Source organism: Zonotrichia leucophrys, chromosome 1A, assembly GCF_028769735.1.
Source record: "Zonotrichia leucophrys gambelii isolate GWCS_2022_RI chromosome 1A, RI_Zleu_2.0, whole genome shotgun sequence".
Lineage (NCBI taxonomy): Eukaryota > Metazoa > Chordata > Aves > Passeriformes > Passerellidae > Zonotrichia > Zonotrichia leucophrys.
In genome coordinates, this window is record NC_088170.1 from 3,628,059 (window position 1) to 3,653,320 (window position 25,262).

Below are 25,262 nucleotides of genomic sequence, written 5' to 3' on the forward strand. Positions count from 1 at the left end.
TTCAAATACAGTAAATAGATGCAATTTCAGCTGAAAGAGAAAGGAAGAAATAAATAATCGGGAGCCCTGCAAGGTGCTTGGTGTTGTTAAGTACCTTTTGCAGTCTTAGAGTGCCAGTGTGAAGCAAAGCAATAGCCAGAAAGCTGAAGGTAGGCTCTGCACAAAGAGTGCCAAATGTGTCAGTGGTGTTGCTGCAAAGCTTAAAGCAGGAACACAGCATCAATTATCATGATTATTTAAAAAGGAGAAGAAAAAGGAGGGGGTGGGCAGGGGAAGGGGAGAGCCTGGCTCCTTGCAGCTCCATCCTTGTGCTGCTCTTCCCCAGGCTCTGCATTGACGTCACAATGACACGGTGAAGCTGAAGGCAGGAGCTGGGAACAGTTCTTGTGCTTCACTTTTGGAAACTGAGGGAGTTTGCCACCACTGCCTTCCTTCCAGCATGGCCAAGAGTGCAGAGGTGAAGCTGGCGATCTTTGGTCGGGCTGGCGTGGGCAAGTCAGGTATGTTTGACTTCTGATTTTTTCTTCTGCTTGTCTTTGGGTAACTTATGCTGTGCTGATAAACTCTTCATAAAAAGGGACATCCCTGACCTTCTTGTCAGGGAGGTTGGGATCAGGCCAGGAATTCTCCCTTCTTTGGAGCTATTTTCTCCAGGTTCTACTCAATATAAGTATTTTTATCACTTTTAAAGAAAAAGCTCAACAACACCAAAACAAACTTCCCAAATCAAACCCACTTCTCATGGAGTAAGTGGAAACATCATTCTTCTGCAGTGGAACAGGATTAGTAATATTCAATTTGTCTCTTCTTAGCTTGTGCTTGATGAAGTCATGGGGTATTATGCTCCCTATCCTCTATTAAATATTAGATGACTTCTGTCACAGTTGTAATTCTGGCTGATTTCCACAGGAGATTTTAGACTCAGCAACTCAAAGTTTTGTTCTCAATGGTCTCCTGGATTTACATGTTTACCAGCAATCTGAGACAGCATCATGTGTAAAGTTTGCATTTGCAGGGATCTTTTGAGAAATAAACATAGTCTGTCGATTTCATGTGGTAGAGACACAAGGGGGAGGCATAAATGTTAAAAATCCATTTGTGCAGACAGCCTTTCCTCTGGTGAGATGGGGAGCAGAGTGTGAGGCTTGCAATCTCTCGCGGGTACTTCAGGGGTGTTGCATTAACCTGACAGCTCCACGACCACTCTAACAAGTCCTTGCACCACAGGGATGAGGAAATGAGGAGACTGAGCCTAATCACGCTCCTGTGGCACTTTGGGAACTGTAAGACACTGTTTCTTTTAGAAAAAAAAATGTGCACAAGAGAAGGCAGGAGATAGGATGTCCTGGTAAGAGCATTAAGCCAGACTCAGCTGCCATCAACCAGCTCCAGTTCCCCAAAGTGACTTTTATGTTACACATGCCAAGGTTCTGTCCTATAAAAGCATTACAGTTTCAGTAACTTGGGAATGGGTTGTTTATAAAAGCACATTTACCCTGAAGGTATTTTAGCAGAACACTATCAGCGAAGTAGTTCTGTCAGCTATCAGGACAAAAGGCATATGTGAGGCAGAAGTTCTTAGAGATTATACTGCTTATTCAAAGGCAATGCAGATTAAATTCCACCTTTTTGAATAGAATGCCCCAGGGAATGCTGATAATATACTGGGATAAGTTTAAACTCTTCCTTTTCCCCTGCTGCTCTTACCCCATTCCCTCATTTGTATTCATATTTCACTGTCCTACCCAAGTTTTGCAAATTCAGTGGTTCCCCTTTTGGTTTATCTTATTCAGTTGATGGTTTCTGTGGTTCTCCAATCTTTTGGCTGCATTCAAAACAATGCAAGGGAACATTGAAATATTTGCAGGAAAACAAAGACTAAAAGAGTTCCCCCTCCCTGGTATTCTTAATTGTTTGAGAGCTTATATTTAAAAAATACAAAACTACCTTTGAAGTGCTCTGTTAAAATGCTACACCAGCACAGGATCATCAAAAGCCTTTTTTACCTATTGTATCCCTTTTGTAGATTTCAGTATATATTAGGATAGTGTAAATAGTAAAAATGTTTTCCTGTAGTCCTGGAAATGGGTGGGAGACAGAAGAAATAGAAAGCCAATAAAAACATCCTAGTCCTTCAAAGTCTTCTCCTCTCTCCTTTTTTTCCCCTTTGAGATGCAAGGAAATAATTACATAAAGTATGAATGAGGTCCCCCCTTTTGACTGTGACCATATTTGCCAGTCTGTGTGGAAACGAAGGCAGAAATAAGTGGGCAGCACAACAGGGTGAATTTAATGGGGTGGAAGGGCCACAGAGCTCTATCAGCTACCTGAACAGAGCCTGAACTGTGCCTTCCAGAATCTCCAGCTTGCTTATGAAAACCCCTCTTGTACATTCCCATAAAAGGATCCAGTTTCAACAGCTTGGCCAACTGCAGAGAAATAAATGTGTGTGTGTGTGTGTGTGTGTGTGAGGGGGGTGGTGTCTGAAAATACCTATTTGCCTGTAGCCAACAGCAACAACAGTGGGAGCTGTGCAAGTGCTGTTTGTTGCACCTTTGCTAGGAACAGACCTGGGCACAGAGCAGCCCGCAGACAGCTGGCTCTGGTGGGCAACACCCTGCTAGAATAGTGTCAGTAATGTGTTTTCTGGTGTTACCACACCATGCCCTGTCCCTGTGGTCAGTTTGGAGGACAGGACCCTGTGGTCAGAGCTTGCTGGAGCAGACTTGGCCAGACAGCTGGAAGATAAGCCAGACTCCAGAAGCAAGAGCACAAGGCAGAATGCTGGAGCACACATGCAATGAAAAGGAGACTTTGGGTGATAAATAGGGCCACTGCAATTGCCAGAAAGTCATGCCAAAATATGGTCACTGGCTTGCTTTCCTGGCTCATCCTCATTGCTGAGGAAGGGCCAGGCATTAGGTTCGTAATCTGTAAGTGGCTGAAGCACCTGACAGGGTCTGTGGAGTTCCAGGCACGCTCTGCAATGTCCTGGAGAGGCTCCTCTCCCACTGCCTGACCAGAGCTTGGGTCAGGGAGTCACAGCAGTTGTGGAGAAAGAAGTGCTGTGCTCCAGGACAGTGTGTGGAGAGCCAGAGCTGTCCCTCAGGCACTACAGAAGTTGCTGGACCTGTTACCATTACTGAGAGCTGAGGAACATCCCAGCCTCACTGCTAATGCCAGGCATCTGTTTTAAGGGTGAAAGACTCCCTGTTGTACAAAGCAATCCCTCCCAAGACTCTCCAAAATGTGAGGTGGGACGCCAGAACACTGCTCACAAATCTGAACAGTGACAGCATCTCTATCAAAAGAGATATCTCCAAATATACTCACTGAATAGTAATAACATCTCTATCAAAAGAGATATGTCCAGATATACTCACTGAATAGTCATATCTCTTTTGATAGAGATGCTATCTCCAAATATACTCACTGAATAGTGATAGCATTTCTATCAGAAGAGATATCTCAAAATATACACTAAATAGGGATAGCATCTCTTATCAAAAGGGAGATCTCTTTCGATAGAGATGCTATCCCTATTCAGTGAATAAATTTTGAGATATCTCAAATTTTGAGATCTATCAAAGGAGTTAAATCCAGGGAAAACAAAACATTTCTTTCTTTCTTTCCACTTTCTTGCTGCTTATCAGGTTTCCACAATTCAAAGGTTTAAAAAACAAACAGGAGGCAATAGTTAATGTGAGTGTCAGCTTTTCACTGCTCTCCTTCCTTGCCTTGTCTCCTCCTGCCTGCTGGAGAAGACCAGCAGAATAGCTAATCAACTCACCTGTCCTGTTTTGCCTTTTAACTTAATGCAGACCTAAACCTTTCAGATAGAAAAAGAAGAGCAAACCAGCACACACAGGAGCTCCCCCAGACCAGAGTTACACTGAGTAATGGCCAAACTCACCAGGTACAACCTGCTCTCATACAGTGCACTAGATTACTCCTCCATTCACCCTGTTCTTACTGTATAAAAGCTGCATAAACATTGTTTTAAAACAGCTGAAAAAAGCCAGATGAGGAGCCCTGCCTGAGCCAAGGAGCAGTTTGCAGCTGCTTCACTGGGGAAGAGGAGGAAGTGCTCTGTGGGTGCGAAGGGACATTGCTAAGACCTGCTACAGATAACAGGGCTGTACCTCCTAATTTGGGCTGGAGTCAAGCAGCACTGAGGAGGGAAAACAGCTTTTAGAGTCGTTCTTTACAGCCAAGAGGAGCTTGGATGGAGCAGAGAATTAAAGTTGAAGTGAATCACTTAAACACTGCTGTTTAAATTGTTCTTTCACTGAATCCTACAGCTTCATTCCTATGGTAACAAAACTGAGGATTTCCTCAATAGCTCCTTTTAAAACTACAGTGGTAGCAATTAATAAAGACTTAAAGGCCTTGTTCTTCCATGTCATCACAAGACACAGCATTTGCCCAGAAATCTAAAGAGGAGTGAAAATGTATGAAGCAGAAGGAGGAAAACAGGGGATGTACTGGATAATACTACATGGCTGATGCTCTTCCAAATCATAACTCAGTGAACTATGAATGCTCAAAATACCTCTGCTTAGGAGCCTTTGTTTTGGCCAAAAAAGAGACAATGTCCAGCTGCAGCATGTGCTATCCAAGGTGCCTTTTTGCTGCGTGTGTGCCAGGCTGAGCACTCCAAATTTCTGGGTTAGCAGGGCTGGTCTGCCCAGCCCCTGGCAGATGCACTTCTCATCTGTCCGGATGGGCTGAGGAATGGGACATGGAAATGTGTGTGCATTCAGCAATGGGGGAGATACTGGAAATTTCCCCCAATAAATGATACTGAGGATTTCCCCCAATAAATGATACTGAAATAAATGTACAGTAAATGTATCAGCTCCTAAGCAAATCATTGCCTGTGCAATCAGGTGTGTGGGGCACAGGGCTGTTCTCACCTTTTGATCCAGCAACAGCTTGCATGCTTCCATTTGGGCAAAAAGGTGACCAGAAATAGGTTTCAGTGAGTTTCACCTCACAAAGAATGTACCATCACAGAAATTAAGATCTCAGCAACTCCAATAATTTTTGAGTCACAGTTGACAAAGTCCTGAGCAGATATATATTTCTATTTGTTGGTTTATGATATTTTCCCATGTCTAAGCCAGGATGGGGGAACATTGCTGGGAGAAAAATACCTGGTTTTGAAAGTTCTTGCAGAAAAATTCAAGTAGCAGCCAAACCAGAGAGTCCTTCAAGAAATCTGTGTTTTGTTTTCATTATCTGGGGATATGTCTGAAACACACTACCAGGGATCACTTCCCAATTGCAAGGTCTGGGCATCTGGGAAATAGAGCTGCATTCATTGTCACCCCACCCCCCATTCAAAAACCCCTCTGGGTTACTGGGAAAGAAGCCCAAAGTGATTTTTCTACTTCACAAATCCCTGCTCATATATTTTCCCCCACCAGTTGCATTTCAGGGACTTGTGCAGAGGAAACACGAATTATTAAGGAGTGATTAGTTATCAAGCTCACAGCTCTGCTGGTGAGGCAGGGAAAGCTGCCACAAGATCTTCAAAGTCCTTTCTGAACCTACTCATGTATGATTACTGTACTAAGGTGCCTCTGAAATCCAGAAGTATGGGTGGAAAGAGGCTGGATTTTCTGTTGAGGGCTTTGTTTGGTTTGTATTTTTTTACTTACACCAGTGTAGTAGGTCATTTGCCTTTTTTCTCCCCCTTTGTTCTCTGGAATGGCAATGACAACCAGATGCTTAAGTGATATTATTCAGTGATCATGTTCAACACCCACTATATTAATTTTGCTATGTTGCAAAATTTGAAAAAAAAATTTTGCTGTTTTGTCCTATTTTGCTGATAAAGTACTCATAAAACACTCCAAATTTTTACATTGGCTTGTTTTACACTTTTCAACCAGCTCCAGCTCCTCTGAAGGGACTGTGCATGTATGTGTATAAGTCATAACAGTAATTAGGCCACTAACTTTAAGATTATTTCTTCCCCAGCAAGAATACAAATGTGTCCTCCTGGAACAAGTAATATTGCAAGCAAACAGCTGTATTGAAATAATCCCAAGCTCCTGTTCAGGGAATGATGATGCCCATTCAGAAGGAGAGCCCCAGGTTCATGCATTGGTGAAATAAGTTGCATTGTGGCTTTATCACCCAGATACAATTTCTTTAGCCAACAGCCTTTCTCAAAACTGCATTTGTTGATCTTGTCATCTTGATCTTGCTAGAACTAAAGAGAAGAACACCAGGAACCTGGGCTAGACATGCAAACATTTGCTCTGCTTGTGTCTGTTACCCCCTCCCTTTCCTCTGCTTGTTTGCCTATTCATGGTTCACTATAGCCTTGTCCTTGCTGTAGTGGAAACCATTCATGCTCTGCTCAACATTTGATCCTCCTTCTGGCTAACCATGAAATCATAAAATGCAGAATTCCTCTAACCAAGTGCCAACATTGTTCGTTCAGGCATAGCTGCCTCCCCTGTTCCATCTCATTTAACCACATCTGACACCAGCTCTACCTGTATCCCCTCTGAGCAGCTGGTGGCAGCTGTTGGAGCCAAGACTAGTCCTGCTGTTCTTTTTTTTTTGTTGTTTAGGTTGGGCTAAATATAGCCTGCTGTTTGATTGCTGAGGAAGGAATGCAAGGATTCAAGATTTATGCGCGCAGCACAAATTTTTCCCTCGTCCTGTGCCTGGCCACCCCCTGCAGCTCTTGCCTTGATAAGATAGCTGCCCTGCCCCCTTGTCTCCTGCAGTTTTGCCAAAGGCAACTGCAAAGCTTCCTGCTGGAGTTCCAGGAATGGTTTGTCTGGTTTTGGTAAAGGTTTGCACCGTTTGGGTCAGTCTGCTGCTCCCCAGCAGGGCACAGAATGCAGAAACTTTCTGAAACAGCAAGATTTTTAATCTTCCACAAACTTGTTGCTACCTCCCTGCTATCTGAAGTCTTTTTTCCTTGTATATACTTTTCTTGCCTTGCTTCTTCTCAGCTGTCACCCTCCCCCTTGCAATTCCCTAGAACTGTGCATATTCCCTAAAGACTGCATATGGTGAAGTAGCTTTGTTCTTTACAGGAAGACTTTGTATTTACAGCTCCTTTCTCATCCTCCTCACTCTGGGCTTCCTCCCATCTCTGTTTCTCATCCCCAGCTCCTTCTTTGCCCACACTGTCAGTGGACTGTGCATCATCAAATATTCAGGGCATAAGACCAGGTGAGCTAATCCTGGCAGCAGTGGTGTGATGCAGCAAGGAACAGTCACTCTGAAGTGGATCCCACTGGAACTGGTCCTGGAAACCACTCCTTGGTATGGATTTGGAGGATGTTGGCTGCTCCAGGCAGTCACTGCCTGAAGCCAGCTTTGCACAGGTTAAAAAGAAAAGCAGTCTATATCTGTACATAGCTAATCTTGGTCATAGAACTAGGTAAATTTACCTATTTTGGCTTTGTGGCAGAGCAGGAGAAACAAATTATGTCTGTATTTTCTCAAAGAAACTCTTTTGTGCCACCCTTGAGCCTTCTACATTTACAGCACCCAAAAATAAATATGTTAGATGTATGAAAAACTAACACTGCCTTAAAGCAGGAGGATCAATGAAATGCTTTGGGCTGTAGCTGAGCCCTGGTAGCAGGGCTGTCATTATCTGCTGGTGACTGGAGGTGTTTGTACCCTCTCACCACACTCCTGACAGGGCTCTGGTGAGCAGGAGAGACAAAGACTTGCTCTGAGGTGGCAAGGGGGCTGTTGCACCCTCATTCACTTGCTGCTTTCTTTCCAGGTCTGTGTTTGCTCAGTATTTCTGGCAGCCTTTTGTACACCCCCTGCTGCAGAGGCAATCCCAGCTTTGGGCAGGGACACCCCTCAGCTTCCCTTCCCTCTCCACAGGCAGTTTGAGGGGAGCTGCTGGAGCTCTCCATTGCCACCCCAGAGTTTTGGAACTCCCACCTCAGCAGATCTCATCCTGACCTGCTGTTTGAGCCCACATTTCCTTCCCTTCACCTCAGATCAAACCAGCCTCTCCTGTTTTCATTGACTCCTACCTTTTCCTGGAGACAGGCAAACAGCTGAGGGAGGTGCCTCTGTTTCTATAGCCTTTTTGTACTTCTGAATGGGAAAAGTTCTTTTTTATGGCTGTTTCCCACCAGGTAGAGCATTCACACTGCTGGAGTCAGGCTGCAGCTGCTACAGCTCCTGATGGATTTGCCATGTAGGTGTTGGGAAGTGCCATATGTTATGGCAGGGATGCTGTAGATAACTCATATTCTCTGCATCCAGCATGAAAAGATGAATGGCAAGAGAAGCATGAAGCCCTGGGGAAGGAAGTAGTAGATATATTAAACATATGTGCAGCTTTAAAATGTCATAGAAATTGGCTGGGGCCTCCAGCTGCCTTTCCAGAAATGTTAGACAGTAGTCTGCTTGCAGGAAAATGAGGGAATATGTTGAAAACATCGAGCCTGGGTTTGAAAGCACACAGAGCTGCTGACATTGCCAGGTTGTTCTGCTGCAAATGGGGTCAGCAGCAGAGGAGCTGCAGAAAAGCCAGAGCAGAGGCCTGGGGCAGTGGCAGTGCTGTGCTGCCACAGGGGAGCTGTTTGGATAAGTGGCTTGAGAAGTTTTCAGGGTGGAAGGATGCAAGTGGGCAGGATGTATTCTCCCAGGGAGGGAATTTCTCCAGTGCTTGAGCAGCCCTGTGGCTTTCCAAGGGCTGTGGGAACCATGGCCACCAGCACAGCCTCCATCCTGCAAGGCAGGCCGCTGGGACAGGCTTCAAGTGACTGGGGTGAAGGAAATGGGAGCTTGATAGTCCCAAATCACCCAGGGATGTGACTTGGGCATTGCCAGAGCTCCTTTCCATGATTTCTCTTCAGGGCCAGGGCTGCTGAGATCAAGCCTGAGGGATGGCTCCCAGGCTGGCAGCATCTGAGAGCCAGCCCTGTCAGCCCTCTGGGATCCTTCTGGCCCTGCCACTGACACTTATTACTGACAGCAAAATAAAGCACAGAAGCAACACTTATTTTCATTAAAAACATATTTGGCAATCCTGTCTTTCACTGCTTTTCCAATAGGACTTAATTTCATTTTGACCCACATGTGATCACACAGAACCCACAAGCACAAAAGGAGTTTGTCTTTACTTCCTTTCCCCCCTTCATGTGGCTGCATTTTCCATCCAAGCCTCAGTCTGAGTATAACATAGTCTATCAGAGATTTACACAACCCTGCTCTAGAGAGCTGCTTTTGTCAGCAGCTCATCCCTGTGCCTGCCCTGGGAAACAAAATTCCCATTCCCCAGAGCAGTGGAAGCCACTTAGCCAGAGCTGTCAGCCATGATCTCTGCCTGACCTACCCAGCAACTGACCCAGAGGAGCTGCACAAGGGAGAACTTCAAAAGTGTCATTCAAAGTGTAAGAAGATCAGAGTCAACTATTTCCTTTTTTCACTGCAGAATAAATTGGAAATTATTGAAGAGTCACCACAGAAGAATGCAGTATTAGACCCATGGGTGGCAGAGAAAACATATAAACAAAAAATCCCCACCAAACCCCACGCTCTCCAAAATGCTGGACATGGGAGTATGAGTGCCAAAACAAACACCTTGTTAGCCAACCTCAGTGGCAGAATTTGTGATGCACTGCTGCTTAACCCAACTGGATTCCTTTGGTTATATGCACTGGAGTTGGTTCTCCTCCAGGCTGATTTACAGCATGAAATAGGTTCATTGTGATTCACAATATGTCTTGGCAAAAGTTTCAAAAAGTTTATCTCCAATTAAAGAAATTTTCACCTTTAGCTATGTGGAACATTACAGGTCTCAAGATATTACAGTAAACGGTGTCCTGGACAATCAAACATGCATATACTAATCTTCAATCTCCCATGGTAATCGCAAATAATAACATCTCATGCAAGAATACTCTTCTGTTAGTATTCAGTGTAATTAAACCAGTCTAGTTCTCACCACCCACCACTGTGTATCCTCAGCATCACTTTGGTAATTTCTCAGCAAATTTTGTTTGCAGTTTCTGACCCAGTATGTGAAATAACCAAGCCTCTCTCATGAAAACAAACTACCTCTATTTTAAACATACTCAGTATGACTGGTTTCTTCATTAATTGCTATTTGGGATCTAGTATGAAAGAGGCCCCTGAGATTTAGCTCAGTACCCCTGTGCTGGAAATTCACATAGCATTCAGTGCAGACTGGGAGGAGTTTGGGAGCCTGTACTGTAAGAAAAATTTCCATAGTTCGGACAGGTCTTATGTATCATTCTGCAGACTTCTAGGACTCCACAGAAAAGACCACACTATTTCCACTCTTTCCTGCTTGATAAGGCAGATATATTGGATTCTTAACTAAGAAAGGAGCTTTGCCTGTTCTGTTTTCCTAATCTCCCTCTTCAGAATAAAGCACCAAAAGATATAGATTTTCTTCATTTTATTTCTATGAAGAATCTTCATTAAAGTTGCCTTTTTCCTAAGCAGCTATGATGTATATTTATCTGTAAAATCACCTGCAGCTCCTGATGTTCATGGTACAATCAGTATCAGCTGTGGGGCAGGGTAGTTTGGGATTCTGGGAAAGATGAGGCAAGAGACAGACCATAGAAAATGCAGAGAAATCTTTGATCAGTTTCTTAAATTCTGACATTTTACAGGTATGAAGAGTCTCATGATCTGCCTGCAGGTCTTCATATCCAGCAGGACAAAATTTCAGTGTTATTAAAACTAATTCCCTGCTCAGTATCATATATCTCACCTCACATTAGGTCTGTACCTAAAAGACTTTTTATTCACCTACAATAATTTTGCATGGCTCATTTTATAGCAGTTCTTCAATTGCTAAACATTTACTAAATGGTGCCCTTCCAGTAAGCTGTGAAAATATTAATATCATCCAGTGTGAAGAACTTTGTTTGCACATCAGAGCCCTGAAAATATTATTTTCTGTTCCTTGCTGTAGCAGGACTTAGACCACCTTAGCCTCTCCAGAAGGTAAATCACAGCAGTTCCCTCAGCCCATGCATTTGAAAGGAAACTCGAATATTGTCACACAGCTGGTGCACTTGGCACCACACTTCAATATTAGCCAAGCCTGGAGCCTGGGCTGTCCATACTGTGGTAGCCTGCAGCCAGTGCAGGGTTTTCTGCCCTGCTGCTCTCAGCAGTGCAGAACCTGTGTAATTCTAGGTGCCTCATAAACACCTAAAGGTTTTATTCCTCCTTCAATAATTTCCCCAGTGACAAACTTTTATGTCCTTCATTGCGAGGGGGTCAGAGAACAGGACTGCAATAACCCTTCCTGGCTTAAAAAATATGATCTTGGTGACCATCAGTATATTAAATTAAGATTAAGAATCTTTCCCTGGTGCTTAGTGGATTTTTAATTCCTCTTAAGCTAAAACCCTGCTACAGTCATGATCCTTTCCTCTGGGCCGCTTCCCTTTTTTCAGTAGTGTTTGTATTCTATATATCTGCTTATTCCTACACACTAACCACATGGAGCCCTCTCTTCATTTGATGAAATGGATCCTCATAACACTGTTATGAAATCTTTAAGATTTAATATTAAGTACCCAAGGAAAATATTCTGTAACTTTCTGTATTGGTTTTATTTAACATGTAACTTTATGGCACTAGGTGGAAAGCATTCACTGAATCAATGTTTGGACTGCACTGCAGGGATGTTAATGAGAACATCCAAATTTTATGCTTCTGAACTCATTAAAATGAACAGCACAATTTGTGCAGCAGTGGCTTATTTGCAAGAACAGAGATTAACAGGAGCACATAGAAGAGCAGAATACAGATGCAATTTTTTTCTCATAGAGATCAGAATAAAAAGGCAGAGCGTTACATGCTGACAGGAATATTTTTACCTCTGAACAAGGTGTAAGATTTGAAAGCACACTGGCAAATAGAGAGCTTGCACAGAGGAGATCTGCACATATCAAAGAGGAAATGTAGAAGCAGTCAGATTTAGAAAGACAAACCTTAAGCTAACACTGTTGGAAGATGAAAAAGCAAAGTCACAGAAGGTGAGCTTTAGTTACAACTCTTCAAAACTAGATGGAAATTTCAAGGGATTGTTTGCAAAGCTAATACAGAACATTAGTTATGGAAAATTAAAGATTAATTCAAGGCTCCACAAAATGCTAGACTAAATAACCTTGTGCTGTGTCCTGAACAAATGCTGTGGCCATCACAGATAGGAGGAGGCTGATATATGAAAATAAATGAAAAAGAAAAAGCCTATGTTTATTTCTGTGGGCTTGGGAAAGCCACCAGGAGCAGGATCAGTCTTGCCATGGACCATGCCCAGGGGAAAAGAGCATGTCTGGAGTGACCCCAAAACCAATTCTAGCAGACTCCCAGAAAGTAATATAATGAACTGAAAGACAAAACACAGTTTTAAAGCAAGCACTGTAAGGGCAAAATCACAAAGCCAGGAAAAGTGTGGGTGCTGTTTCCTCAGTCATAGGTGCTGCATCGTTTTTCATTCAAAATTTAGAGCACTATTTAAATCCTACAAATTCTCCAAAAACACATCATCTGAAAAAGTTAGAGTTCACAGGTTTTTTCCACCCCTGCCTTGCAGCAGCACCAGATTTTATGCAGCACAGCACTAAGAGACCCTTGCAGCAGCATGGATTTCACAAACTGAGAACACACTGAATAAAACCACAAAGGAACTGACCAAGGTCATCTAACCCAGACCATTCCAGCTCAATCTAGATTCTGACTCCTTGGACCAAGGACTCTTCCTGCTGTCTGAATGACTCAAACTGCCCCTATGAGCATGCTCTGTTTTTCAGTCACATAAATACAGGCTTGCCACAACCTTGTGTCTCCATCTCCTTGATACAAGCACTTAATAGAAGGCTTCTTATCACAGGACAGCAGGAAAATGCCCAAAGTCATGAGGTTTTCTTTTCTATAGCAATGTGGTACTTCTACATGAGCCTGGCTTGGACTGCCAGGAAAAAAAAAAACCAACCAAAAACAAGAAAAAAAAAAAAAACCAAACATAAAGGTGTGGTTTGCTAAGAGCTTTGGTAATTAAAATAATGAGGAGACAATGGCAATGACTAGCACAGGACATGTCAGGATCACAGGTCCTAAAACAAGATCTATTTAGCTGTGCTGCCTCTAAATGCTGACCTAAGTGAAGTCAGTGGGTTCCTGCATTTCTTTTCCTGACAGGGATGAGTGGCATCTCTCAGGATCTTCACTGAAAGCAAAACTTCTTAATGTAGCATTAAATAGTGTTAGGGTAGTACCAGCACCCTCCTGAGTTTCTTAGGCTATTGCTTAGGTTGAACTATTCAGACTTGACATTTCCCTGCTAGGACTCTGCTCCAGGCTGCTTCTTTTTTTATTGGAAGATGTCTGCAGAAGCAATACAGATCTTTCTAAGAATAAGGTTAGGAAAACAAAAAATAGCTGTGTGTCTGTGTTAAAAAATATTCTTGTAGCAGTTCTGCCCAGGTGTTCTAGTATCATCAGTCCCCAAAGCAGGAGCACAAAATATGACAAGAGTGAGGTCAGGATGTCAGCAAGGGTGTTCGTTTCCTTTGCCTCTGAAAGTGTACCTGTGTTTGGCAGCAAACCAATGCCTCTGGAACTTCCAAGCTGTGTGTCACATGCTGCAGGTAAAAGTTAAATTTTCCTCATGAAGACATTCCAGCACTAGATATAGGACACTTTCTTTTCAAGAAGCTGTGTAGGGAAAAAAAAAAATGAGCCCAGACTCTCTGAAGAAGTAATGAAGTACATGGGAGACAAGCCCTGAGAAATGAAGAGCAAATAGCAATTTAGGATTAAGTTTGCCTTTCCATTAGCTTATCTGAAACAGATTTGTCTTGGCAAGCAGCTCTGGGAGCTAAAAAAGTGGAGCTCCCAGCATCAGAGATCAGTGGCTAAACCCTAGTTCCTTTGCCTCATTTCTGCACATCACTGTGAAACTTTCTCTCCACCTTGCTTGGGCTTTATATAGCTTTTTACACTCTGCATCTTTTCTTCATCCCGTGCAACTAGAAGTAAGGGTACCACCAGGATAGAATTTTTTTTCCTATTTTATCTACTGTCCTAACTGAGGCCATTCCAGAAGAATTATTTTTTCATCCACTTCAATTGAAGGTTAGTTGTTTGCTGCATCTTTATTCTTTTTTTTTTTTTTTTTTTTTTTTTAAATTTTGGCTATTTAGTGCCAGGCTGGAATACCATGTCCAAGTCAGAACAGTGACAGCTTGGGAAGAATGAGTATATTTTATTTATATATATATATACACACAATATATATATTTATTTAAGGTATTTTATATATATATATATACATAATATATATATGGTATATATATATATATATATATAAAATATAACCCTGAGTATATTTTATATATAATATATAGTACACATATATATATATACACACCATGCAGCAGTAGCCCCAGAAACTATTGTCAGTGCATCACATTAATTTGGGGTGCTCACCTTACTTCTGGATGTTTGTCTTAGCTAAATGCTTTTAAGACTCTTAAAATAATTAGTGATCTCAAAGCCTTCCCAATGTTCAGCACTTGCAGGGCAGTGGGGAGGCCTTTGTTTATAATAAAAATCCTAAGAACCTGTTTGGGGCAGCCTAAAATCCAATTCAGGCTGGCCCAAAGGATGAGCACGGGGCACTGGGTGCAGTGGCATTTACATCAGCCCAGCAGGACCCTGCTGTTTGGCTTTACTGGAACTTTATAGCCTGTTTTACTGCAGCAAGGCCAGCACTGGGATGAATCTCTTAAATAAATCTCCTCTGATGGATTTGCTGGCGCCTCACTTAGATTAGAGGTGGAAAGTATCTCCCTGTCAAAGCTCAACACATTTACCACCAACACAAGCCCCATTTACCAGCATTAGTGCAGTTTTCACCAGGAAATTTATATTAAAAAAATGCATTTACTATGTGGGGAGACAGCATAGTGTGTTATGTGCATGCAGTAATGACACAAAACTGAAATGAATTTTTAGAAGTCAGAGCCTTATACACAACTTGATAATTGTCTCTTTTCCCCAGAAAACAACAAGTGAAAAAATGAGTGCTCTGCAGTTTGCCTGCTGCTGAAACAAGCTGTGGGGGAAATAATTCATTTGAGGGCAATTTAATTTATTTTCTCTCAGAAAGTGAGTTCAATGCAATTTTTTCTTTATAAAGTAACTTCCTCTGCCCTTCCCTCCAGTTCCCTCCACTTTCTGCTTCAGTGCTGCAATACTGAAGCAAACTGTTTGAATGGCAAATTTTTCACTTTGTCCAGAATTGCCATGATGAAAAATTTGTTATCCCAGTGAGAATAAGGCCAATTTCAATTTTGCAGAACCCTAAAACCCTGGGAGTATGTCCACATTTGGACTTTGGTTTGTGTATTACTAAGAGAAAAGCAGGGAAAAAAATTAAAAAAGGTCTGTGTTGGTAAGTAGTTCTTGATCCTATATTTCATGATATTCCCATTAAACTGCACCTTGTTTGCTTAAGCCCTAAGTCTCTGGAACTTAAAACTTTTAAAGCCTATTTATAGGGCAGCATCAGCAGCCAGTGCAAGTGTTAAGTTAATCATTCTGCCTGTTGCCTGGTGAAACAAAACACCCCTGCAGCATTTGTCCCTGTGCATGGAGTTTAGGGTCTGCAATTCCCTGGTCTTTCCTAGGCTCTCTGTGTGCTGTTAGAAAAGAGATTTTTGATGGATTATCACTGCCTCCCCTTAGTATCCCTTTATTCCCTGTTCCCTTCAAGTTATCCCTTTGCTGAAGAACAGTGGGAAGGGGATCTTGCAGGTCTCTGCCATTCTGGGGACACATCCTTCCACACTTTTCCTGCTCAAACCTTTGCTTTGCTCACAGCAAAAGCTGCATTGATTCATCATTTCCCCTGTGGCTTGCAGGAGCATGAAATCAGTACTTTTATTAATTTAAGGCATATTAATTTTACACCTCTAGCAAGTGATAAAAGTCTGATCTTCAGCAAATATACAGGCGATGTCTACAGATTTAGAATGTCACATTATTTTCCCTTTTCTTTATGGAAGCTTTCCCTCAACATATTTCCATATTTTTATGTGTGAAAAAGATACAGGTGATTTTGAGAAGAGCTTGAGCCTTTTTGAGCAGCGGGCTTAAAATCTGTTTAGAAAGGAAAATAATTAACTGCTTTACTAGCTTGATACAGGGTATTCAGTAATTTTTATCCTATGGTATAGGCAGAGAGCTTTTTGAATCTCTTAGGGAATCATAGTCTGATTCATACCAATTCTCCTGAACATTCCAAGCTACTCACAGTGAATTTTAACTGCTACAGAGAAGTTTCAATATGAATACAAGTGCAAGGATCATGTTTATGTGCACAGAGCAAATGAATGACATTTCTGAAGTCTATGTGGGTCTACACCAACAATTAATTAGCAGCCAGGAAAAAATGCATACATTTCAATATTTAACCTCAAAGTCAGGCTGGTGTAAATGTCTGAAGTAACATTACAATGGTCTCCAGTGATTGTTTCTCAAAAATGAACTACAGTGAGCTGTTGTTGACAGCAAGAGACTTTGGTCCCACTTTTCCAGGATCTATTCTTAATTCTGCTGGTATTTATTATATAAATGTGAAAAATCCTTGATGAGTTTTGGAGTTATTTTCCATCTTATGCTGAGGCACAAGGAAAAGGTTTTCTTAAGCTGAGAGAAATGCTTAAAGTAATTGTCCTGGGGCAGCTATACAGGTGCAAAGTGTGGATGATACAGAAAATCTCCTGGGAATAGAATAAAAGAAGGGGAAGGTGGAAAGGAATTCCTGCACTCCTATTTCAGCTATTTGAGATTATTCTATTTGTGTGTGAGGTTACAGAACACACCTGCATAACACCTTCAAACTACTCTGCATAATCACTGTGGCTGAACACATCTCCATGGGCTCTCAAGCAAAGCTGAGATTCTCAGTGTCTGCTGCCATCAGTCAGGGATGCAGAAAAGGCAGCAAATGTCAAAAAAACATTGCAGTGAAGTCATGAGAAATGACAATACTTTTGTGACTGAAGAAAATGCACCTGGCTCTCAGCCATCTGGGTGATTTTATATGCACTCAGCTCCACAAAACAAAAAGCTCCTTGAGTTAACCTATTTCCAAGGTCTCCATCAAAGAAAACCAGCACTTGAGGTCTCAGCACAGGTATTAAAAACAAACAAAATTGGCATAAAAATGACTTTTTCTCATATAGGACTCCTTTCACCACAGTCACAGCAGTATGGGGTAGTTCTTCCTAAACAGATGAATTGTCTCTTAAAGTCTGTAATCTGGAAAGTTCTGCTACAGTTTGAGCACACAAACCAATGCCAGTGAAATGGAGAGCAAAATCTGGGCAGTTGCATTTCATTTTACTGGGATTCTTAAGCTACTGGCTTATTTTTAATTCTGCTTCTGCCTGGTGCTGTCTTTGGTAAGGGCACTTTATCTGAAAGCACAGTTCTGTGCTGGCTGGGCCATCCATAAGGTGTTATTTTCCTTTGCAAGCAAGGGTATTCAGCCCTCATAAAACAAGATAACACACAAACATGCTTATTCACAAGTCTAATAATATTTCAAGATAGAGCTATTCAAAGAGCTGCATATTTGTGGTTTTGGGGTTCATCATGGAAGGTTTTCATGTTTTATTTCTCTTTTCTTTTAACAAACACCCAGATTTCTAGGTAAAAATACCTAAATACCTTATCTGCCTGTAGCCAGGCAGCAGAAAGATTTGTCTCACTGTAAATAAACACTTCAGCTACACCACTATGCTTTAAAATACCCTTATCAAAACCCCTGTAGGACCACAGAGTTCTACCAACCTGAGCACTCAGAATTGATAATTTTGAATCAGTTAAAAGGGACATGAAGTTACAGAAGGAGAAGGGGTACAGCCACTTGTGTCCAAGCCCAGGGTGGTTTACTCTGAGGACATCCTTTGCCATTGTCCCTGTATGCCAAAGGGGCACAGGTGGCCCGGAGATGAGCCAGACCAAGAGTCCAATGATGCACTTCCCAAATTCCATGATGTGTTTCAAGAGCAATCGCAATTTTAATGCGAGAAATCCCACATCTCCCAATGGGGGCTGCAAACTGGGAAATAATCTGAGGGTGCTCCCACTCCTTGTGTGGTCCTGGCAAGTCACAATCATTCTCTACCTCAGTTTATCCCTGTCCCTGAAGAACACAGCACCTTTTAATTTCCTGCTTCCTCTTTAATTATCCCAGCAAGCCCCAGCAGAGATTAGAGGGTTGGCTAGAAGGCAAACAAAGGATGTGCAGAAATCAGCTGATGTTTGTGTAGCAGTGAGTGCCTTGTTTGCAGTGCACCATATGGATGCAAAGTTTTACGTCTGGCATAATCCTACAAGCAGATGCCTGAAGAAGCAACTGCTCATCTGAAGGTTTTCCTGGAGGAAACTCCCATTTCCCCTACACCACAACCTCCTTCTCCCACTGTGGCATTCACATTCTCTGGACACGATTCCTTCACTCAGGGTTTTTCTCCTGAGAAGCCTCAGAGAAAAGGAAAACAATTATTATTTCATTTGCTTCTCCTGTGTTGTGCTCACATGTGGAATGTGTTTGGAGATTGTTTACCCACAGGTGATTATTTCATTGGATTCTGTCGTGAGTTGTTTTCACTCACTGGCCAATCAGGGCCAAGCTGTGTCAGGACTCTGGAAAGTCACAAGTTTTCATTATCTTTTTAGCATTTAGTAAGTATTCTTCCTGTATTCTTTAGTATAGTATAATATTCTTTAATATAATATAGTATAATAAAGTAATAAATAAGCCTTCTGAGAACATGGAATCAGATGCATCATTCTTCCCTGCCACGGGGCTCACTGTGAATTTACAATACCTAACATATGGAAGTTAAATGTAGCTATGACTCAGGGGAAGTGTTTCTCCTTAAATTTAAAGAGCTTTCCTTGAATGTCTTTTCTGTGAGGAGTTTTCTTTGTCATGTTTCTTAGAAACCACTTGCAGAGTTACCATGCTTCCACAGACTGTGTTTTAGATGTAGCAAAAAGCCATTTGCTTGTACTAATGTTATGATTTTTGGGGACATTTTTGAAATGTCCCCAAAAATCAGGTTTGCTGATCATCAGGTTTCAAATAAAATCTTCAATAGCCCAGCAGAACATTTTTGTTCTCTCACTTTTCTATCTGCAAGAAATACTGGGGAAGATGCATGAGGGCATGGGAGACAAACTAGTTTCTTTATTTGGGAAAGACTACCCAAACAGCAGCTAGGGCAAAGTAAATGATGTAGTGCCTACCTAAATTGAGATACCTGTGTCTACTTATGATGTAGTTGTCATTAAGGAGTAGATGTCTTTGAAAAGAATCAAAATTTATATCTGTCAGAGAGTTCTTGTACAACATTAGGTCAGTCACTTCAACTCTAAAGTAATTATTGGACTAGAAGTTTACTTCAAAAAAGCCTGGGGGGAATAAATCCTTTTTAGGCCTTTAAAAAATTGAATACCACATCAATGGGAAGCTCCACACATGTCAGTTTGTGTTGTAATTGTGTAAAAATGATTGGGAATAGATGAGATTTCTTTTGTGGCTACCTCCTTGGCCTCCACATTATTTTTCTCTCAATCTATTTTAATGTCCAAATACATTTCTTGTAAAAGAAAAAGACCATAAAGATTGTGTCTGAAAAAAAACATATAGAGGTGTGAATATGTGAAATGCCCATTTCCCAGGGGAGAAAAAGCCATCAATCACAATATTTTGAGCTAAAGAGTTTATATCTTCACATGTACTTTCCCCATCTTGTCCTAACACCTCCAGCAGTATCTTCAAGGTCCAGTGTCTTGCCCATTCACTGGGCATCCAGCAGAACATCTCTGTGTGGAATCTCAAGGATTCAAGGAGCCTTCAGCTCTGTGAGTTCCTGCTTGGATCAACCAGACTCCACTACTTAGCTGCCTTCACTCTGTCCTACAGAACATATCCCTGTGCTCCTGCATTTCCTCCCATCTCACTGGTGAGGCATTTAAACCCACTGCCAAGTCCCCAAACATTTGGTACCTGACCCGGGAGCACACCAGGGCCCTTCTGAAAAGCAAAAGGCACATTGTCTTACAACAGAAGTAAAGAAAATTCTGCTCCTTGTGAGTGGCAGGCTCATGCTTTTGCTTTAAAAATACTGGAGGTTATAAAATGTTTCTCACTGGAATGTAGGAGACTCAGTGAGTTGGCTCAAAGAAAATGTTTTTCTCTCAGTCCAGTTTAAACCCTCTCCCTATGTTTTTCCCATTGGCACTGAAACACTCATCTGAAATAGCTCTCCCCTGTAGAAACTTCTGTCCCAGAGAACATCTTCATGCAATATCCCAGTGGTACTTATTAGTCCTTAAATGCGTACCTGATGCTCTTTTCCTGTGGAAACCAGGAGGGCTGAGACACCAAACCCACCTGCAAGCCTCATGATGCAGAAAGAATTAAGGATGCAGTGAGAATTAAGGATGTTTCCCCTCAAGAACCAAGACTATAGACAGACACCTAGTCAGAAATCAATCCAAAGAAAGAAATAAAAAGCTACTCCTCCTGTAAGTGTGAAAATTTAGTATTAACAAATACAGACACCCTGGTCCCCACAGTTTAGTTAGGACAGCTTAAGCCAGATGAGAAATATAAATATGCTGCCCATGCCAAAGGGCCTTCCTACAATATTCCTGCCTGCATACAAAGGGAATTGGCAGCTATAGATGTGGTCAGAGAAGATATGCAGAACAGAATTTGGTCTGCTGTGGGCAAAGATGAGCAAGCAGAGCCTTAGAAGTACATTGAACTTAATTCATTTTCAGCATATTGCAATGACAGGCAGCTCTGAGGTGAGCATATCCTGCAAAGAGCATTCCCAGGGGAAAAGGAAGTTGCTCTGAAATAAGGAGACAAAGTGTTAATCTGAAGCATAATGACTATCCTAGAATACTCTGCATAGCTGTCCTGATTTCAAGCCTAGTATTTTATAATTTAGTTGAATTCCTTTTCAGGTATTTATCCTTGCCCAAAAACACATCTCCAAGAGCTCAAACTGTCTATCTTTCATTTCCCACATCAGGGATTCAGAAATAAACCACAAGCTTACAATATTGTGTGGTATCAAATGGCTTTTGGAACTGTCTATTTGAAGTTTCACATCCTGGTTTATAAACCACCATGATCACATTCCCTGTCTGAAGGGGCTTCAGTGCCTTACACAACTTCTCCTACAGGTTCTGCAACAAGACTTGCAGAATCAAGATAACAAGGCAAAGTTTTTGGTAGCTAGAGCTCAGGACTATAGAATTATACATTAAGTGTCACATTGGGACAGGCTTTGTGTCTTCAGGGAGTTCATTTGCTGCTAAACCCTAAAGGTTGTCCATATTTCCTGGGTAGCAGGTGGTGTTTATGTGCCAGGGTCAGAACACAGCAGCAGCAGCTAGCAGAGAGTCACCAGATCCCATAGTGCATACACAGGCATACAAGGAAAGAGGGATTATCAGATCCTGGAAAAACTTGGGCTTGTTGTGTATCCCATAGAAACAGCATAACATTTTTCTTGGAGAAAGGCCACTCACAAATGAGTCAAGCCAAAAATCTAGGAAAACAGCAAAGAAATCACTGACTAGTTCAGGCCCAAACGCTAACCTTCACTGCAGAACATTTTCTGCCTAGGAAGGTTTCTTGGTGCTTTCCATTGACTGCAACCAGGCACCACCTTTCTTTTCATGGCATCACGTCAGTCACATTCCTTTAAAACACAGTTTTTCCTAGGACCTGCAGGTTTTTAAGGTCAGACAAGCCAAGGCCAATCTCAGGTAAGGGCTGCATCTCTTCATCTGGGAGTATTCTTGCCTTCCTTCACTTGCTGAGCTCCTGAACTCAGTTCTCCCTTTGGTAGAATTACCACTGGCACTGCCATGAAAATCACACCAAGCCAGGCACAGATGGCACAAAGACATGTAGGACACAACTGGGATTTTTTTCCCCTGCCTATTTCCCTTTCTGCTCATCATTTTCTGGTCTTGCTTTCCTCTGCCCAGCTTGGAACCTCCTTTTCATCCACCCTCACCTCTCATTTTCTAAGACCTCATTTTTCTGCTTGGCACTTCCCTGGGCCCTGTCCAGCAGGCAGGAGCAGATGGCACAGCCTGGTTAGCCCCAGAGAGGAAGACAAAAAAAGGTACTGCCTTGCTATGTTAGTGCTGCAGCTCTGATGCCTGGTGAAGTGTAGGCCAAAAAATCTCATTCCCTGCATTGTGGCCCCTAGGAGGAAGCTAATTATTTAAATTTACCTTTCAACACAGCTCACAATTTTTGGACAAATCCTTTCTCAAAGCAAGGAGCCCTATGGGGGAAGCATTCTCACACAGCACTTGGAGCTGCAGGTGATCCATAGCATGGGAATGCACCCATGATCTCCAGTGTAGGAAATAAAGTGACCTCTTCCATCAGCTGAACAAAACTAAGTTTAAAAAAAAACAATCAAGGCAATAAAAGCTGCTGAAGGCCCATGTACTCATAAAAACATGCCATAATGCATTAGGAAAATTTAGGTCACCCCAATGGTTATTTGACTGCCATAAACAAAGATCAGCTTCTATTTGCTATAACCCAGGTGGTGTGGTTGAAGCTGAATATAAATTAAATCACATCAGATATTTCCCATCCTTTGCAGAGCCCAGAGCTGGACCAATGGTCATTGGGGTCCCTTCTGTGATTGAGAGGTGAGAGTGAACCTTGTCATGAATTGGATTCTCAGCTTGTTGCCAAATCATGCAGGAAAGGCATTGTGAAACAAATCACAAAAGGCTCTTTGGAGCCTTGGTTGGAATAAAATACGTTAAGAGCAGAGCTAGATAAATGATAGAAAATGCCTGACTCACATGGTGGGAGGAGCCTTTGAAGTGGGGGAAAAAAACCCCAAAGATCTGCTGCCATGCTGTTCAGACGGGCATTGACATCAGCCTTGTCTGCTGCCGTGTAAAAGGAGGGCTGTGGGTGGGGGTCTGACTGCCAGCTCCAACACATGGCCCTCACAGGGTGCTCTCAGCTGCTCCCCCAACCCCAGACAAGAAGCATGTGCTGAATTTAACACCTCTGCCCTCAACATGGGCACAGTTTGCATGTAGGAAGCAGTCAATGTATAGCTCTGTTACAAAATTGACACTTTCTGCATAAAAGCCATATTTCAAGAGCAGGTTTCTTATTCAATTGAGTTCAAATGGGCTCCTTTGCTTCATTTAGGCGAAATACAGAAAAAGAAATGTTTCTAGCGCAAAAGCTGACCATGGATCTCTAAATTTTACAAAAGCCCTTTATTTTCTACAAGTCTTTCATGTTCACATACATTTTGAGCTCCAGGACAAGCATATCTTCTAAAAATTATTACAAATGTAAAAGCCAAGCATTCAGCCCCTGTAACACCACTCACTCCTGCTTCGCAGGAAAAAAACCCCAAAGCCCTCCAAGAAATGAAAATTATTACCCTTATAAAAGGAAGAACACAGGAGCAGCCAGAGAACCTGAACTTAGTTGTGTTCTTGAGCAGAGAGCACCAATTAAAGAGAAAATTAGTGGTATTTTATATCTTACTACATCAGAAGGATGAATACAGGACTGCTCACAGAAGTTACTATTTGAAAGGGATAGGTGTGAATTAAAGCCTGCGAGTAGGTTTTCCAGACAAAGCATCTAATCCCAAGGCTTTTATGACACAGCTGTGTGAAAGGCATTAGCAATGAGCTGCAGTTCCATGCCTAGGAATACACAGTGACCTTCCTGAAACTCACTATTAACAGCAGTACCTTGATTCCTCAAATGGACACTCACAGCTCTACCCTCTCCCATCTCCTTAACCCAGGATAAAACTCCCCACTGAGACCAACAGCAGCAGATTTTGGAATTTCACAAAAGGCCTGTTGTTTTCTGCACACCCTGTTTCCAGCTCCACAAGTTAACTGTAAACTAATTTTCTTACTTAAATAAGTCATGGTTCATTTTTGCCTCTGTTTAAATTTTCATGCAGGATGAAATGTTAAAGCTGACAAGCTTGAAATGGAATATCAGAACATTCCTTGACCTTGTCATCACCATTTGCTTTTTGCTCTTCTGAGCAATGAAAATATTTTATTTTAAAAACCAGCGTATTCCCATGAAACTTGTTGATTTTCATGAATTGGAATTTTCCAGAAGGGGGAAAAAAATAGTTAGCTGGAAATTTTTCAAGTAGCTCTCTACACAAGAAATGAAAAGCAGAAAAATTGCCCCAGCCAGTCCAGTTTGAATTCCCCAAGAGCTTCTGATTTGCTCCTTTGGCTGTGGCCAGGAGACAGAGCCTTCCCTGAACTCCCTCCTGCAAGATTGTATAATGTGAAATAGTTCTCACTGCTTTTTCGGGTTGCTTTGCACTCTGATAAATCCACACATGTGTTACATTAATGGAACCAATATAAGCACTAGGAAGACATGAAAAATCCCTATTTGGTATCCAGACACAAAACCACAATATTTGCTCCAGGAACACCCACAAACAGCCACTGATTTCCGTGCAGGACTCTTACCTTTGTTGCATAGCTCCTTCCCATCCTTCTGAGGGTGCATCCCACTGCCCAAAGAGCATCCATCCATGCCAAGCTTAGACTGCCCTAAGCAGTCTAATGGATTTGCAGTTTAAGGGAAGTGCTGCAATCAGCTGATCTCCATCACCTGGCCCCCAATTAGCCACAAGCTGCTGCCAGTTTTGGGCTCCCTTTTTTACCTCAGTCAGGATTGAAGGCACTTGAGATGATAGCTCACATTCAGACTCAGGTGTTTGTTATTTCTTATCAGTGTTACACTCTCACAGCAGGGAGTTCTGCAGCCTTTCATTAGCAAGGCACAAAATGGCCAACTATCTCTTGTTACAAGGTCTTTAAAGGCTAAACTATCCAATTAAGAAATGACACCTAAATTATTTTCCCTTTTAACCCAATAACCAATTCCTCAAAGTCTGCACTGTGGACTTTTCTGTCCTGGTACAAAACACCACCCAAAGCCACGGAGAAGAAGGTGAAGAAGAGAAACCTGTCTCCACCCTAAAATTTGCTCCATCTTGCTCTACATATATTGCTATATTGTAAAACCTTAAACTCTGAGTTTTCCACCCTGTGATATTACAGAGTCCTATTCAAACTCCACACCCATAATTCCAGTGCTATTAATCAATTTTAGAAGCTTCGGC

At 42.1% G+C, this 25,262-nt stretch overlaps 1 protein-coding gene and 1 long non-coding RNA gene across 3 annotated transcripts in view; one reads left to right on the top strand and one right to left on the bottom strand.

Moving 5' to 3' along the window:
- RERG (RAS like estrogen regulated growth inhibitor) overlaps positions 1–25,262 on the top strand; it is a 98,821-nt gene that overhangs the window by 1,357 nt on the left and 72,202 nt on the right. For both annotated transcript variants that reach the window (XM_064735308.1, XM_064735317.1), the window contains exon 2: positions 326–500. In XM_064735308.1, coding sequence (XP_064591378.1) covers positions 440–500 — 61 coding nt within the window. In that variant the 5' untranslated portion in view covers positions 326–439. The remainder of the gene's footprint in view (positions 1–325; positions 501–25,262) is intronic.
- Positions 494–24,678, bottom strand: LOC135459376 (uncharacterized). Its single transcript, XR_010443024.1, has 3 exons — positions 24,604–24,678; positions 8,028–8,297; positions 494–1,825 (listed from the first exon to the last, which is right to left on the bottom strand). It is a non-coding gene; the product is annotated as an uncharacterized LOC135459376 (long non-coding RNA).